This window comes from Haliotis rufescens, unplaced genomic scaffold, assembly GCF_023055435.1.
Source record: "Haliotis rufescens isolate VD_foot unplaced genomic scaffold, xgHalRufe1.0.p SCAF_13, whole genome shotgun sequence".
NCBI lineage: Eukaryota > Metazoa > Mollusca > Gastropoda > Lepetellida > Haliotidae > Haliotis > Haliotis rufescens.
The window spans coordinates 16424742-16441089 of NW_025963813.1; the positions used below are offsets into that span (position 1 = coordinate 16424742).

The 16348-nt window shown below is 40.9% G+C and overlaps 2 protein-coding genes across 3 annotated transcripts; both read left to right on the forward strand.

Annotated features, from left to right (window-relative positions):
- Nucleotides 1-41: 41 nt before the first annotated feature.
- On the forward strand, nucleotides 42-4928 carry LOC124124479 (m7GpppX diphosphatase-like). Its single transcript, XM_046487657.2, has 4 exons — nucleotides 42-357; nucleotides 884-1029; nucleotides 3629-3853; nucleotides 4504-4928. Exons 1-4 carry the CDS (start codon nucleotides 42-44, stop codon nucleotides 4771-4773), a joined length of 957 nt encoding a protein of 318 aa, XP_046343613.2. The 3' UTR covers nucleotides 4774-4928.
- A 5319-nt stretch (nucleotides 4929-10247) lies between these two features.
- LOC124124485 (plasminogen-like) lies at nucleotides 10248-14369 on the forward strand. 2 transcript variants are annotated; one of them, XM_048394767.1, is made up of 5 exons: nucleotides 10248-10323; nucleotides 11248-11796; nucleotides 13065-13478; nucleotides 13515-13607; nucleotides 14041-14369. In XM_048394767.1, the coding sequence occupies exons 1-5, from the start codon at nucleotides 10269-10271 to the stop codon at nucleotides 14325-14327; spliced, it is 1398 nt and encodes a 465-aa protein (XP_048250724.1). In that variant the 5' UTR covers nucleotides 10248-10268; the 3' UTR covers nucleotides 14328-14369. The 2 variants fall into 2 exon arrangements, with proteins under 2 accessions (XP_048250724.1, XP_046343621.2); XM_046487665.2 differs by having other exon boundaries at nucleotides 13065-13607.
- Nucleotides 14370-16348: the final 1979 nt, after the last annotated feature.

A 16348-nucleotide genomic window follows, 5' to 3' on the forward strand; every position in this document is an offset into this window, starting at 1 on the left:
ATACAGCTCAAACACCTATTTCAAGTTTTACATAATCCAAAATGGCATCTCCCGTGAAAGAGATGTGTGATAGTTCTGATTCGAAAAAACGCAAAATTGAAGATTCTCCGACAGACTCAAAATCATTCAAGGGGTTTTCCATTGAAAGGGTATTGAGGGAAGACCAACGCACGAAATTTGTATGTTTGGAGGGTAAATTTAAAGGCAACGAAGATCTTGCCGTTGTGCTCATGGAGAAAGAGCATTTTCCCAAACAAAGTTTAGCAAGGCTTCTATCAAATGAAACGACATTAAAAGAGACGCTTAAGAATGATATTTACAGTACGTATGAAGCAACTCCACCGACAGACTTATCAGGTGATTACACGCTCTTTGGTAATTTTTGATAATGATTTCTTTATGTTCATTCTGATCAAAGTACTTGTGTGAAAGGGGAGACAAGTGTGTCCAGCGTAAGAATTACCTCCCCTAGATTTTTGCACTTCATCCGAATTTTCATGAGCTAAGTACACACGTAGTTCCCTACTGAAACGCATTTACAGGTGCAAGCCCTTGAAGATCAGGCAGCAATAAACAGTGTATAGTATTTTCTAAGTGATTACGTAAGGAAAATCTTTTTAAATGGTACCATGTATGGAATAGCAATTGTTATTTCTAAACATGCATTCACAGTTTCTGTGCCCTAGTGAATGAACTCTCTATCTTATCTATTTGTTTTGTGTTCATTTTCAATTTTTACGCATATAATATAGATGAATTTTTGTCCAGTAAATCCCAAGGTTTGCATTATATTTAGTTTATGTTTATTATGTTGATTTGTAATACAATACACACTGCACAATTTGCAACACTTCCCATTATAATTGTTTTTCTTCTTGTGCAGGTTTCAAGACTACCTTGATATACCCAGCAACACAGAAGCATGTAGACAAATACTCTGAACATGACCAGTATATCATCCGAGAGACACCAGCTCTGTATGAGAAAATCACACTACCATGTCTTGAGAGTAGTAACTTCAGCGTGAAGGTACAGTGTTAAACAATAAATAAATTGATCAACATTGATAAATACATCAGACACAGGTGATAAGCAATGATAAATACATCAGGTACAGGTGGTATGGAATGGTAAATACACCAAGTACAGGTGATAAGCAATGATAAATACATCAGGTGCAGGTGATGAGCAATGATAAATACATCAGGTACAGGTGGTAAGCAATGATAAATACATCAGGTACAGGTGGTAAGCAATGATAAATACATCAGGTACAGGTGGTAAGCAATGATAAATACATCAGGTACAGGTGGTAAGCAATGATAAATACATCAGGTACAGGTGGTAAGCAATGATAAATACATCAGGTACAGGTGGTAAGCAATGATAAATACATCAGGTACAGGTGGTAAGCAATGATAAATACATCAGGTACAGGTGGTAAGCAATGCTAAATACATCAGGTACAGGTGATAAGCAATGATAAATACATCAGGTACAGGTGAGGGAATAAGTAAGTGTACCAGTAGATATATGTATGGAAGAAGATTGGTAAAATGTCACTTGGATTGGCAAATTAGAAGGCCGTCTTGCTGGTTGTTAATCTTGCAAACTAGTCTCAAAGCTCAGTGCTCCAGATTATTATTTCTTGTGTGAATATTTTGAAAAAGCAATACAACTGGGTAACTCACGCGGAGGGAGGGGTGTTATCAACAGTTTGCAATAGACTTGGGGCCCCTCTCTGGAAAAGGTTTAAGGTTTAGATAAATGCCTGCTCACATTCTTTGTAAGTATTCAGTTCATGTTACCTATTGGTTTTGAGACAAATCAAAATGATTTATGTGTCAGAAATGTTTGAAAATTATGTAATGAGCCTGATGTTAAATGCCACGGGGCACATCCACTTACAAAAATGTAACAACAGACTGTCCTGATTCAACAAGTGCAGTCAGTTCTCATGTCTGGCATACAGTAAACCATGAGACTAATGCAACCTTGAAAGTGTCCCTTGCTCACATTGTGACTCCCCATTTTGAAGACAGCTTAAACAAACAAAAGACTGAGTGCACTTCAGTTTACTACCATCTTCCCGAGACAAGGGAGTTAACTGATTTTACAAGTTCAGTTTTCACCCTTGCTGAAGTAGGCTGGAATTCCTGGGCTCGATCGTAGCACCACCAGTGGTTATTACGAGTTAAGTCCCTTCCAAGCCTCCCCTATGGACCAACAGATTCCAGTATCACTTGCATTTGCTTCAAACAAAATGGCGGCGCCCAGTCAAGACGATCTGATCCATAATCAAGATCTATATTGTGATAAAACGGGTCTTACATCGCGAAGTACATAAAATCACGTGAGCACCTTGATTAAAAACATGTAAAGATTTGGAAAATATTGGTTGACAACTAGTGGGAGGTGCACATGCTTTGCAAATCCTGCAATCGACCGACAGTTTACGAACCAGATTTCGATTTTGTTGCTTGACTTTAATTGGACTATGCATAGACTCGTTAGGCCAGACAAATTGTAACTCCATAATACCAGCCTTGTTCGGCAAGGGTGGAAACTGGACTTTTAAAGTCAGTTAACTATCTTGCCTTGGGAAGATGGTTCACTACCTTCCTATCTCTCCATTGAAATGGTATGACCCACAGATACCCCATTTTGTAGACATTAGTCAATAAAATAAAATAATGAAACATGAGTTTCTCCATATTTCTATTCTGTCATCATGGTCAAACAAATGTTCATATTACAACAGACATCTAACAGACAACATCCAACATACCGAATAATAACATTCAGGATTATCATTGATTGTGAACCACAGACATTATGTTTGGAACTTGAGCATTTCTATCCTCATGCTATTCCCATTAGTCTGACTCTGAACTGTGTTTGGAACTATTATTCTAATTCTCAGTGAAAATTGTCCACTTAACAAAATATCGCGTGACTAAACACGGGTCCGCAAGGCCCTGTGGGAACCCGGGTCCTCCTCAGTACCCACCCGAGCCGAGTACTTGAGTTACCCCTCCCAGCCCTATTGGGTACCTTGTCAAGCCTTGTCATAGTTTGTCCAAGTTAATCAAACAGTTATGACTGTCGCCAAACACATGTGATAGTGTCTGTGTTCCAGGCAACCTCGTTAAGGCCAAAACACTTCACACAGTGAAAAGTACAGTCCAGTACAGTACTGCATGTGTTTTATACTGTTAGTGTTTGTGATTTGTTTTATAATATTCGAACCGTGAGGATCCAGGTTAGAATAGGTCTTCAGCAACCCATGCTTGTCAAAGGAGGCGACTAACTGGATCAGGTGGTCTGGCTTGCTAACTTGGTTGATGCATGTCATCGTATCCTAATTGCTTGGATCGATGTTCATGATATCCATCACTGGATTGTCTTTTCCAGACAGTTTACAGACCGCCATCATACAGCTGGAATATTGCTGAGTGTGGCGTCAAACAACAAACAAAACAAAAAGCACATGCTGAAAAGAAATATTGCCTTTTTACAAACAATTGTCAAAAGAACTCTTGCCAGTTGTCACATGGTCTAGAGTAATGATACACACACTGTAGACTATTTCTTCCTCTTTTCAAATTATTTGTTACCATGGTTACAGTGGGTATACAACATCCTAGACAAGAAGAGTGAAGCAGATCGGATCGTGATGGAGGATCCGGACCCAGACAACGGGTTTGTGCTGCTGCCAGACATGAAGTGGGACGGGAAAGACGTGGACAGTCTCTACCTCGTAGCCATTGTACACAGGCATGGGATCAAGTCACTGCGAGATCTGGGTCAACAGCACCTCCCTTTGCTGAAAAATATACTAGAGAAGGGAACAGTAAGTCAGCTAAACCTATTTGCTGTTTCCTGACTGACGATATTTTAGGGAGTATTTATTACATTAATTGATCTGTTCTTAACATTTCTTCTAAGGAGGGGCATTTTAGTCTTTATGTTTTATTTTTTTACACAAACTGTTTAAGGCATCTTCATTAACTGTCAACAAATGTGATTCACATGAAGCATGAATGTTTGGTGGGACGATGTATTCGGTGTGTTTCATCAAGTAAAGATAGAAAGAAGGAGACAAGCAACGATTTTGTTTGTCTGTGATACTTGGGATCTTCCCATGAAGATTTAGGTTGGAACTGATTTTCAGCAACCCATACTTGTTGTAAGAGGTGACGATTGGGATCAGGTGGTCAGATTTGCCGACTTGGTTGATGCATGTCATCGTATCCCAATGGTGTAGATTGATGCTCATGATGTCAATCACTGGATTGTCTGGTCCAGACTCAGTTATTAACAGGCTGCCATCATACAGCTGAAATATTGCTGAGTGCGATGTTAAACAGAGCAGCAGTGATGTTATGTATTGATAGCTTGTCATTTCTGATTGCCATTTGTTCATGGACTTTAAAATGCATCAATGATTAGATCAATTAGACAGCCCGGTATGAGGTAATGGGATATTTGTGTTTGATTCAGAACGCTATACAGGAGAAGTATTCCGTGGCCAAGTCCAAAATTCGCGCCTTCTTCCACTATCAGCCCTCATACTACCATCTACACGTTCACTTCACCCATCTACGCTTCGAGGCTCCAGGATTTGACGCCTTGCGGGCCCACCTGCTGGAGGACGTCATCGATAATATTGAAACATGCAATGACTTCTATCAGAACAAGTCCCTTATGTTCACAGTGAGAGAGAACCAGCAGTTGTACAAAGACTATAAGGAGAATGGCTACTTTAAATAATGGATCAGGATTACACACTATGTGGATTCAGGGGCCACGGGTGGCCCAGTTGTCTAAGGCACTGCGATTCGCTGTGCAGAGTTGCGTCCCTTGGACACGCCAGAAACCTATGATTATGGGTTCAAATCCCGGTTCGCCCCGATTATGTTTCTAGGTTTGTCAGAACCATATCCGTGATCGTGGGTTTCACCCAAGTGGTAAACGTCTGAGACCTGCATCACTTCGGGCTTTCCTCCCACATTAAGCTGACACGCCGTGATATAACTGGAATACTGTTAAAAGCGGCACTAAACCCAACTCTCTCACTCTCTCACTCACTCACTCACTCACTCACTCACTCACTCACTGTGTGGATTCCTGGTCAGAAAGATTTCCCAGCCGCCTGTGTTGGTCATAAGAGGTTACTTGAATGAGTCAGGTGGTCAGCCTCGGTTCGTTGGTTGATTGTGTGTGATCTTACCCAGACGATCACTGTTCAATATCAATCACTGGTTTGTGTGGTCCTGTCTGCGGTTGTATAACTGGAATATTGTTGAGTGCGGCATTTAAACATTAAACCCCTCTGACTTGGTTTATGCATGTCATGGTATCCCAGTTGTGTAGATCCATGCGCATGATGTTAATCACTGGATTGTCTGGTCCAGACTCGATATTTACATGAGGCCTCTGTCATATAGCTGGAATATTGCTGAGTGCAACAAACAAACAAACAAATAAAACAACAAACAAACAAGGAATCATTAATGTGCAACACATACTGGCTGCTGGATAAGTCAGCTTTGTGGAAATCCTGGGTATTGAGTGGTCACAATGACTGCCGGATAAGGATGATCACCACAATGGGAGACCAGCACAAGGTGTATCCTGATGCTGTATGACTGGTACTGTGAAGGCTTGACTTGACCTTACACTGGTTTGGAGGATGACACTGGCAGAAAAACGTCTCAGGACTCCAGGATTGATCTCGACCTGCTCAGAGGCCAATATTCCACCCCAATTCTACAGCAAATATCATTAATAAGTCCTAAATTGGAATTAAATAATGCCCAGTTCATGTAAATAGCTTTAGTTAATAACTACCGTATTCGACATAATCAGCGCCCTGCTCTTATAAGCGCCCACAGAGATATTTGCTAATATATTGGATAGTGAATAATCCTAATTAGCGACCCTTCCTATTAATCAATGTACACAAGACTTATTTATTCTCGTATAATACGCACTCGTGTGTTATATGCAGACTTAATTATGAGCAATTAAATTCTGGAAAAACACTGTTGTATATAAACATTTCAGGCTGTCAGCATAAACCACGAAATTTACCATCTTTCAACTGTTTTTTTTTCACCAAAAATATTCCAATAAGAGCCCTCTATTTCTAATTTTGAGAGCGCCCTGGGTGCTTATTACGTCGGATATGGTAATGTTTTGTTGAGGTTACCTGTAGTTCACTGATAACAAGACCAATATAGAAGAGGTATGAATGCAATCTCAAAATGCAATGTTAAAGTCTAAATTTTGAACAAAATAACAATTTTTTCCCCAGTTTGCCTGCTAGGGGCCATGAGTTTATATGTAACATTTTTTTTATGTAAAACATGGAATGTGTCTTTGTAAACTGTAAAACAGGAAAACATAGTTTTGTACCTGAATCATGACAATAAACAGATTATCACTCCATCCTCAACTGTTTGGTTGGATCTTCATTGTCGAGGGTCACAGGTGGCCCATTCGTCTAAGGCTCCACAATTCACCATACATGCATTCCAGACCTCTATGATGGCTAGTTTGGATCACAGACTTGCCCTAATCATGTTTTTTGGTGTGTCAGCACCATGCCCGTGGGTTTCACCCAAGTGGTAAACATCTAAGACCTGCATCACTTTCTGCTTTCAGGGGGCACCAGTGGCCACAGATAGCCCAGTCGTTTAAGGCACCGCGATTCGCTGTGCAGGGTACCCCATGGGCACGCCAGAAACCTATGATTGTGGGTTTGAATCCCGGTTCGCCCCGATTATGTTCCTAGGTTTGTCAGCACCATACCTGTGGTTGTGTGTTTCACCAAAGTAGTGAAAACATCTAAGACCTGCATCCCTTCAGGCTTTCCTCCCACATTAATCCCACGATTTAACTGGAATACTGTTAAAAGCAGTGTTAAATCCAACTCACTCACTCACTTACTGCTTTCCTCACACATCAACTTTACATGACCAGATATAACTGAAATACTGTTCAAAGCAAGGAAAGCTTCAGTGGTTTATGCAATAATCTTGAATGTTTGAATGTGACCTCAAAACCAATTTCACCTGTATAATGGATGGTATGTTATCCTAAGAAGATAATGGAAGTTGTACACATATTTCTTAGGAGTTTCTACATGTTGATACCAGTTTAAATACACTTCGATGGGACAGTAGGACCAGGAAAATCAATCTTGTCACTTGATGAAGCCATCACCCGTTCTGTAGCTGCAAACGTAATTCACCATCCTCCTTTATCTAAGCTATCGCGTTTATCACAGGGTTCGTCTGTTGTTGTTAATGATAGTCATATAGAAAATGTTTGTGTAAGCAAATATTTCGCTGGGTAGGGATGCGAATTAGGATAAAGTTCACATGTAGATACATAACCCAAATAGGATAATGGTAAGCACCATTCGTGATATTCTTTTCATGGAACATTGAAGTCATACAGTGTATTTGGGCCATTGGAAATAAAATATATCTTTCAAGGTAGATACATTTCATGAAGACAACTTATCCTGACAGAAGGCAGAGAGGAAAGCTAACGCTGTAAGGAGCAGGAGACGAGTCATGTTAGATGTTCTGTACCACTGCAGATTTCCTGACGGTAGCAGCCCCGACGGGGCTATTTATGGTCAACGTCAGATGACAGGCAAACATCGACGACGTAGAAGGGTTTTGTTCTTTCTACGTCACTACCATCTGTGTCAACAGCATCTCCATGGAAGGCAACATGTCGTCTTTTGTGATATTTACCCAAACAGTCATTGTTACCAACACTTTGGCAGTTATGACGTGCTTTCCTTTGACTAAATGAGTTTTAAGCAACATTATAGATAGTGGTAGTTGTATTTCAGCATGTCCAACTCCTTGTAAGACAATATCCTTTGTTGTATAGAATCTATGGCAGTCATTGTTACCAACACATCGACATTTCGAAAACGAGGTCTGCATATTTGCCATGTTTTTCCTCAATCTTGTCAATCACATTAGTGTCAAAAGGGACAGGATATTCAATAATATAAATGATTTTATTGGATTCATCAAAAGGGACAAGATCAGGTTTGTTGGCCTGGATACGTCTGAGGCTGTATACGGGCCTATTCCAAAGAATTTTGTAGTTATCATTTTCCATGACGCCCTCTTCATATTCCGGGTCGTACAATGGATGGACCTCTGTGTCAAAACCACAAGCATGGCAAAAACAGTAATAAAATGATCGAGCTACACCATCATGTCGCTTAAACTACTGTGTTTGTGCCAAAGTTGGGCATCCGCTGAAAATGTGTTGGACAGTCTCATTAAATTCATTACATTATCTACATTTCATATTTACATGTTGATGCAAAATCACACATTGACTGTTTCGAGTGGGAAGTGACTGGTCCTGGGCAGCAAACAGAAAACATTTTGTTTCAATTTTCAGGCCAGACGACTTCATCCAAGCGAAGGACTTCTCAACACACTGCACACAAACTCGATGCATCGGTCGTTCAGATAGCCTCTCCTTGATAGTGCAAAAACATTCTGTCATGAAGAGCCTCCACATTAATCAAACCACGCCCTCCCATCATAATTGGTAAATATTAGCGATTGAGGGAAGAGCGAGGGTGGTGGGATCTATTGTCTATCATGATTCTTCGTGTTTGGGTGTCAGTACCGTGCATTTCCTGTTTCGTCCAAACAACAATACCAAAAGAATACGAAATTATTATTATTTACAGATTAAAATAAAAAAATGCAGCAAAGAGGGTTTGGGTGATCCTGGCACAGTCAGGCCGGTTAGGCTCATCAACAGCTCAGGGCCCTTGCCCCCTCTACTCGCAGTCCAGACAGCGAATGGGACTTCTCCCAGGAAGCGCTGCCTTGTCAAACCCACCCAAAACATTTTGGAGAATGTGAAGTCTCCCCAACACTGCAGCCTTCTGCATTACCCAGATTGTCAGAAGGGCTGTATTCCTGATAGAAGGACAAGATCAGGTTTGTTGGCCTGGATACGTCTATGGCTATAAATGGGCCTATTCCAAAGAATTTTGTATTTATCCTTTTCCATGACGCCCTCTACATATTCCGGGTCGTACCACGGGTGGACCTCTGTGTCAAAACCACAAGCATGGCGAAGACGGTAATAAAATGATCGAGCTACACCATCATGTCGTTTAAGATACTGTGTTTGTGCCAAAGCTGGGCATTCACTGACAATGTGTTGGACAGTCTTATCAAATTCATTACATAATCTAGATTTGTCTCCTCCAGAGTCGGGGGCGGTCGGGTAGCCTAGTGGTTAAAGCGTTCGCTTGTCACGCCGAAAACCCGGTTCGATTCCCGACATGGGTACAATGTGTGGAGCCCATTTCTGGTGTCCCCCGCCGTGATAATGCTGGATTATTGCTAAAAGCGGCGTTAAACCAAACTCACTCACTCACTCACTCCTCCAGAGTCGACTATTACAGGCCTCTGTCTAGTGATGGAATATTGCTGACGGCAGAGATAAATAATAATAATAATAATAATATAATAATAATAATAATTTCGTTTTTCCCAAAAAAGAATACGAAAATATGATGATGATGATGATGATGATGATGATGATGATGATGATTATTATTATTATTTATCTGTGCCGTCAGCAATATTCCACTACTAGACAGAGGCCTGTAATAAGTCGACTCTGGACAAGACAAATCACTGGTTAATAATATCAGCAACGCCCCACAGCGTCTGTTAACGATAACATACAATCACCCGAGTCACCCTATCTGATTTAGTCGGTTCTCACGAAAAGCATCAGTGATCCATTTGACCCCTAAAAGCTTAAGGGATCATATCGATATGACGTTATGAGCTGTGGTCAGAATTACAAGAATAGACATTATTTCTTTAAATATGTACATTGGAGAGCTCTCTGGAGATTGTTAATAAACGAGACAGAAAGATGAGGTTAGGTTGGGTCATAAACATTTCATCCTACCTATATATTGCTCTATATTGCTCTATACTTGAAAGCCATACGTGTACTTTCATTGTTCACAATGTGTTCATTGTATAAGTAACAATGCCCACTTTGAAACTCTACAAGTAAAGACGACATGTTGCAATCCATGGAGATGATGTTGACACAGATGGTGGCGAAGTAGAAGGAACAAAACACATCTACGTCGTCGATGTTTGCCAGCCACCTGACGTTGACCATAAATAGCCCCGTCGGGGTTGCTACCGCCAGGAAATCTGCAGTGGTACAGAACATCTAACATGACTCGTCTCCTGCTCCTCACAGCGTTAGCTGTCCTGTTTGCCTCCTGTCAGGGTAAGTTGTCTTCATGAAATGTCTCTACCTTGAGAGATATATTTTATGTCCAAAGGCCCAAAGATAACTCCAATGTTCAATGATCATATATTCCACGAATGGTGCTTTCCATTATCCTATTTGGGTTATGTGTCTACATGTTAACTCTGCTCAATCTCTTTATCCGTATTCGCATCCTGAACAGCTAACCCTAGCCATCGAAGTATATGCTGTACCAAACACAAAAATTTTCGACATGACTATCATTAACAAACAACAGACGGACGCTGTGATAGACGCGAAAGCTTAGACAAAGGAGGATGGTGATGTTCACGGCGCTGGACCGGGTGATGGCTTCATCACGTGACTAGATTGTTTGTCTTAGTTCTATTGACATATCTCAATCAAAATGCACAATCTTTTCGCAAACACCTGAATACTGATTCTGAATGCGCATGATATAGTCGGAATCGTACAATGCTGCAACGTGTGAGTTGTTGAACGAACGATGCAGCTGAACATGGGTACCCCCACTCAGACGCTTTATCCTCTTGACCACGAAGGCATCCTGTGATTGTATCATAATTTGAACACTTAATATACGATCAATACTTTCTCACCTGTTATCACCTTAAAACAGCATTATTCGGTACGCTGCCAACATACACAGCACTCTAAGATCACATCAACAATGCACACACTTGAAATGAAAGGATTTTCCAGGGCTGTGGATATACGGGTGGTGTTTGGGTTTTGTTGGCGGGCAGTTAACCAACGATCAAATCATTTTGTCAGTGTTTGCAGAAAATACTGTTCTCCGTTTCTGACATTTGTGCTATTGGTAGGACTAATATTATCCGGTTGTTTCATATCCTTTGGTTACTGTAGTTGGAATATATGTGTGAAATCTACTACCGACATATATATAGTAACATTTAATTTCAGCTGCTACTGATTGTTACACCATTGTGAGCGGCACTGCCGTCTACAGCGGTACAACATCTGTCACCAGAAATGGACATACCTGTCAGGACTGGTCATCGCAGTCTCCAAACTCCCATGGATACATCGATAGCTTCTTCGCCATCACCAACGGAGATGCCGGTCCTGGACATGCAGCCGCTTCCAACTACTGCCGAGATCCTTGGGGAGCAGGCAAGAGACCTTCTGGTTATCTGTGGTGCTACATTGCTAGTGGCAATCCAAGATGGGAGAGATGTGACGTTCCTAAATGTACTGCCACAACCACTGCTGCTGCAACAACAACGGCTGCAGCAACAACCACTGCTGCTGCAACAACAACGGCTGCAGTAACAACAACGGCTGCAGTAACAACAACGGCTGCAGTAACAACAACGGCTGCAGTAACAACAACTGCTGCTGCAACAACAACGGCTGCAGCAACAACAACGGCTGCCGCATCAACAACGGCTGCAGCAACAACCACTGCTGCCCCAACAACAACTGCTGCCGCAACAACAGCCGGTGCATCTGGTAAGCCAAGGATAGCAATGTGCCCCTATAGTTAACTTCATTTAACCAATGGTATCATGGTATTAATCCATAAAACTCTGGAATATATTTTTCAATCAGTCTCTTTCTTTTTTAATTTAGAGAACTCCGCTAGGATGTACGAATGCAAAACTATACATACCAGTGTCCAAAGATAAATATCGATGATGTGTTAAATGGTTAAATTAGATCAGTTATGTATACAGCGTCAGACGTATCCAGGCCAACAAACCTGATCTTGTCTTTTTTGATAAACCCAATGAAATCATTTCTATTATTGAATTTTCTGTCCCTTTTGACACTAATGTGATTGATTCAGGATAAAACATGGCAAATATGCAGACCTCGCTTTCAAAATGTCATGCTTCCATCCAGTATAAGACGCTGGGTCAATTGACGTTTAAGACATCCCACACACAATCTCAAATTATCTTTTAGAAATATAGATACCAAATGCTAAAGGCAGTCTTACTCGTCTTAAGGCTTGCTACTTGTCCACTATGGCAACGTGATATTAACATGGACTTAGTGGATGATTGTTTCACACGACATCAATAATCTGTGACATGACTAAATAAGCTTAAACTCTTAATCAGATTTCAGTGGGGAATGCTAGCATTATTTCTACTGGTTCGCCGAATCCAGACCTGAATCATTTATGAATCATGAATAAACGACTGATATGGCTTGATGCAAGGTGCTTTGAAAATAGACTTGATGTGGTCAATAGTTTGCAGTCATTTAAACAATCCTCTACGGTTAGAATTTGGTTCATCCTAAACCTGATATTCTTCAATGTAACAGGTTGTTAATTCGAAGTTGCAGTCGCGACTGCATTTAGTTTATAAAACTGTGTTCACTTGCTGTTTCAAGTTTTTCTTTAGTGACATTTTGACCTGTTCCTTTGACACTTTAACATATAAACCTGTTCATAAGGTGTTCTTATGTGTACTGCAATCTGTAACACATATTTGTTGTCTTCATCAGCTAGTAGTTATATAATGCAGGTTATTTTGTGCAAAGGATCATGCAGTTGAACATGGATACCCCACTCAGATGCTTTATCCAACAGACAACGAAGGCAACCATTGATAAAATCACAATTTGAACATTTATTTGAAGTTTGAATGTTATGTACTTAGACATATACCTTGTAAAACGTTTTGAAAAAGGAGGTGGACATATCAAAGAAAACATGACTTCCTTCTTGTGGTCAGATGCATTTTTAAAGTTTTGACTGTCACTTTCAGCTACTGATTGTTACACTATTGTGAGCCGCACTGCCGTCTACAGCGGTACAACATCTATAACCTCAAGTGGACACACCTGTCAGGACTGGTCATCACAGTCTCCAAACTCCCATGGATACATCGATAGCTTCTTCTCCATCACCAACGGAGATGCCGGTCCTGGCCATGCAGCCGCTTCCAACTACTGCCGAGACCCTTGGGGAGCTGGCAAGAGACCATCTGGTTATCTGTGGTGCTACATTGCTAGTGGCAATCCAAGATGGGAGAGATGTGACGTTCCTAAATGTGCTGCCACAACCACTGCTGCTGCCACAACTACTGCTGCAGCAACAACAACGGCTGCAGCAACAACCACTGCTCCTGCAACAACAACGGCTGCAATAACAACAACGGCTGCAGCAACAACCACTGCTCCTGCAACAACAACGGCTGCAGCAACAACCACTGCTTCTGCAACAACGAGTGGCACTACAACAACTGGCACTACAACTACTGGTACTACAACAACTTCTGCAACAACAACATCTGCTACGACAACAGCAGGTGTGTAGTGACTGTTCCAAAGGGAAGAGTTCCACGATTTCTTAAAGTGATCATTAAAACGCCTTTTGACATTTCATTAAGGGGAAAGCTGTTTTATATATCTAATGTAATGTATGTTACATTTTGTAAATAATAAGTTATTTAGTTATTGATTCAAATCGCCACTTCTAGTCATGCAATGAATATAAGCTGGTCCTATAAATATATGTGTTCATGTCCATGTCAGTCAAACCTAGGATTTCACTATATATCTCTGATTTATACAGTGGTTCCGGAAAGTAGTGTGTTAGTACAGTAGTTTTAATAGCCTTTTACAATATCATAATACCATGCTGTTGTTCCTTACTGGAACTAATTTATGTTCCATATAATGGATGTTGTGTACGTTGTTAGTATTAAAGCATGCATCTAAATGCACGCTTTTTACTTTCAGCTGATTGTTACACCATTGTCAGCGGCACTGCCGTCTACAGCGGTACGACATCTGTCACCTCAAGTGGACACACCTGTCAGGACTGGTCATCGCAGTCTCCAAACTCCCATGGATACATCGATAGCTTCTTCGCCATCACCAACGGAGATGCCGGTCCTGGACATGCAGCCGCTTCCAACTACTGCCGAGATCCTTGGGGACCTGGCAAGAGACCCTCTGGTTATCTGTGGTGTTACACTGCTAGTGGCAGTCCAAGATGGCAGAAATGTGATGTTCCGCGTTGTTGATTTTCTGTTGAATGATAGTCAGCAATAAATACTTGAAGCTTTCACAAACTGGTTTCGTTTTTAACACATACATACATAGATTATGGCTGACAGTAATGAGCTGAACCTGATATCAATAAACAGACTAATTAAGTGCTAATATTCATCCAAATAAATAAAAGCGACAAAGCCATTTCAATAATCATAAGAAATCTCTGCTTAAAGCAGAGCCCGTTGTACGATTCCGACTGAATTACAAGAATCTGTTCTTGGAGAGATGAGCGCATCCTGCCCCACCAGTGACCTTATCTTTATAAGTCGTTTCTGTCTCTCAGTTACGCTATGAGATTCCTTGAGGTTACAGTTAGGTATTAACGTATGTGATGCAGTTGGTTAATGATTGATCTGTTTAAAACATGCATTATTTGATTTTTCATAGCGTAATTCAATAATTTTCACTTATATTTTATATTTAATGATTCTTATCTTTTAGTCATGTCAATTAATTCTTTCAGGTTATTGCAACGTATCTGGTTGTTTTCGGTATTGCGTCTGGTTCATTTTGGCAGCGTATCTGACATAATGATCTAAAAGCCAGAGGTTGTGGTCGATCTTTGAAATCGTTCCTTGCTTAATTCAGTTTTTATGTAAGCAACACATTACTCGTACACGAAAGCGGTCCAATGGCGGCCAGATATGTTACCATTGAAATTCTACATAGAGGATTAATAAATCAAACAAATAAATAGACCCGAGACCCTTTCCACTTGATACGAAAGGGAGATCCGTCAAGGATTTAAAATTAAAAGCGACAAAACCCTTGCCATAAATTTCAGCCATTGTACGATTCCAACTATATCATCAGCATGTGTCTAGAATATAGAAATATTATATAGTGCCAATAAATACAAGAAACCAAACCATTTCCATAATCATAAAAAAAAAATCGCTACCTATTATACGAATCCGAATACATAAAAAGCGGGGCGATCAGGTAGTGGCTAAAGCGTTCGCTTGTCATGCCGAAGACCCGGGTTCAATTCCCGACATGGGTAGAAATGTGTGAAGCCCATTTCTAGTGTCCCCCCGCCGTGATATTGCTGGAATATTGCTAAAAGCGGCGTAAAACCATACCCACACACATAATAAGCATGTGATGATGCCAGGTGTTCGCGAAAATTATCATTATTATTATATTCAGATTTAAATAAATAAATGCAGCAAAGAGGGTTGGTTGATCCTGGCACAGTCAGGCTGGTTAGGTTCATCATCAGCCTAGGGCCCTTGCCCCCTCTACACGCAGTCCAGACAGCAAATGGGACTTCTCCCAGGAAGCGCTGCCTTGTCAAACCCACCCAGAACGTTTTGGAGAATGTGAAGACTTCCCAACACTGCAGCCTTCTGTATTACACAGATTGTCAAAAGGGCTGTATTCCTGGTAGCAAATCCGGGTACTCTCCCAATGTGATTCAACAGATTGGGAGGTACCAAAACTAAGGCACCGAAGACAATGGTGGAATCGAACAACTTGGTGCTTGGGATGCAAACATGAGATTTCGAGAGCGAGGTCCGCTTATTTGCCATGTTTTTCCTCAATGTTGTCAATCACATAAGTGTCAAAAGGGACAAAAAAAAGCAATGATATCAATGATTTCATTGATTTATAAAAAAGGACAAGATCAAGTTTGTTGGCCTGTTACGGGCCAATTCCATAGAGTTTTATATTTATCATATTCCATGACGCCCTCGACATATTCCGGGTCGTACCATGGATGGGCCTCTGATCACAAGCATGGCGAAGACGGTAATAGAAAAGATCGAGCCACTCCATCATGTCGCTTAAGATACTGTGTTTGTGCCAAAGCTGGACATCCATTGACAATGTGTTTGACAGTCTCATTAAATGGATGGCATAATCTACATTTCATATTTACATTTTGATGCCACATCTAAAACAGACGGTTTCGAATGGGGAGGTTACTGGTTCCTCTGCTCTGAAAAGTAGCCATCCTGCCGTAAATGTGAACCTAGATGTGTGTGCG

Coding starts and splice junctions, on each gene's coding strand:
- LOC124124479 (XM_046487657.2), top strand. CDS start 42: ATGGCATCTCCCGTGAAAGAGATGTGTGATAGTTCTGATTCGAAAAAA. Junction 358..883: donor TCCACCGACAGACTTATCAG/GTGATTACACGC, acceptor CTTCTTGTGCAG/GTTTCAAGACTACCTTGATA. Junction 1,030..3,628: donor GTAGTAACTTCAGCGTGAAG/GTACAGTGTTAA, acceptor CCATGGTTACAG/TGGGTATACAACATCCTAGA.
- LOC124124485 (XM_046487665.2), top strand. CDS start 10,269: ATGACTCGTCTCCTGCTCCTCACAGCGTTAGCTGTCCTGTTTGCCTCC. Junction 11,797..13,064: donor AACAACAGCCGGTGCATCTG/GTAAGCCAAGGA, acceptor TGTCACTTTCAG/CTACTGATTGTTACACTATT. Junction 13,608..14,040: donor ATCTGCTACGACAACAGCAG/GTGTGTAGTGAC, acceptor TTTTACTTTCAG/CTGATTGTTACACCATTGTC.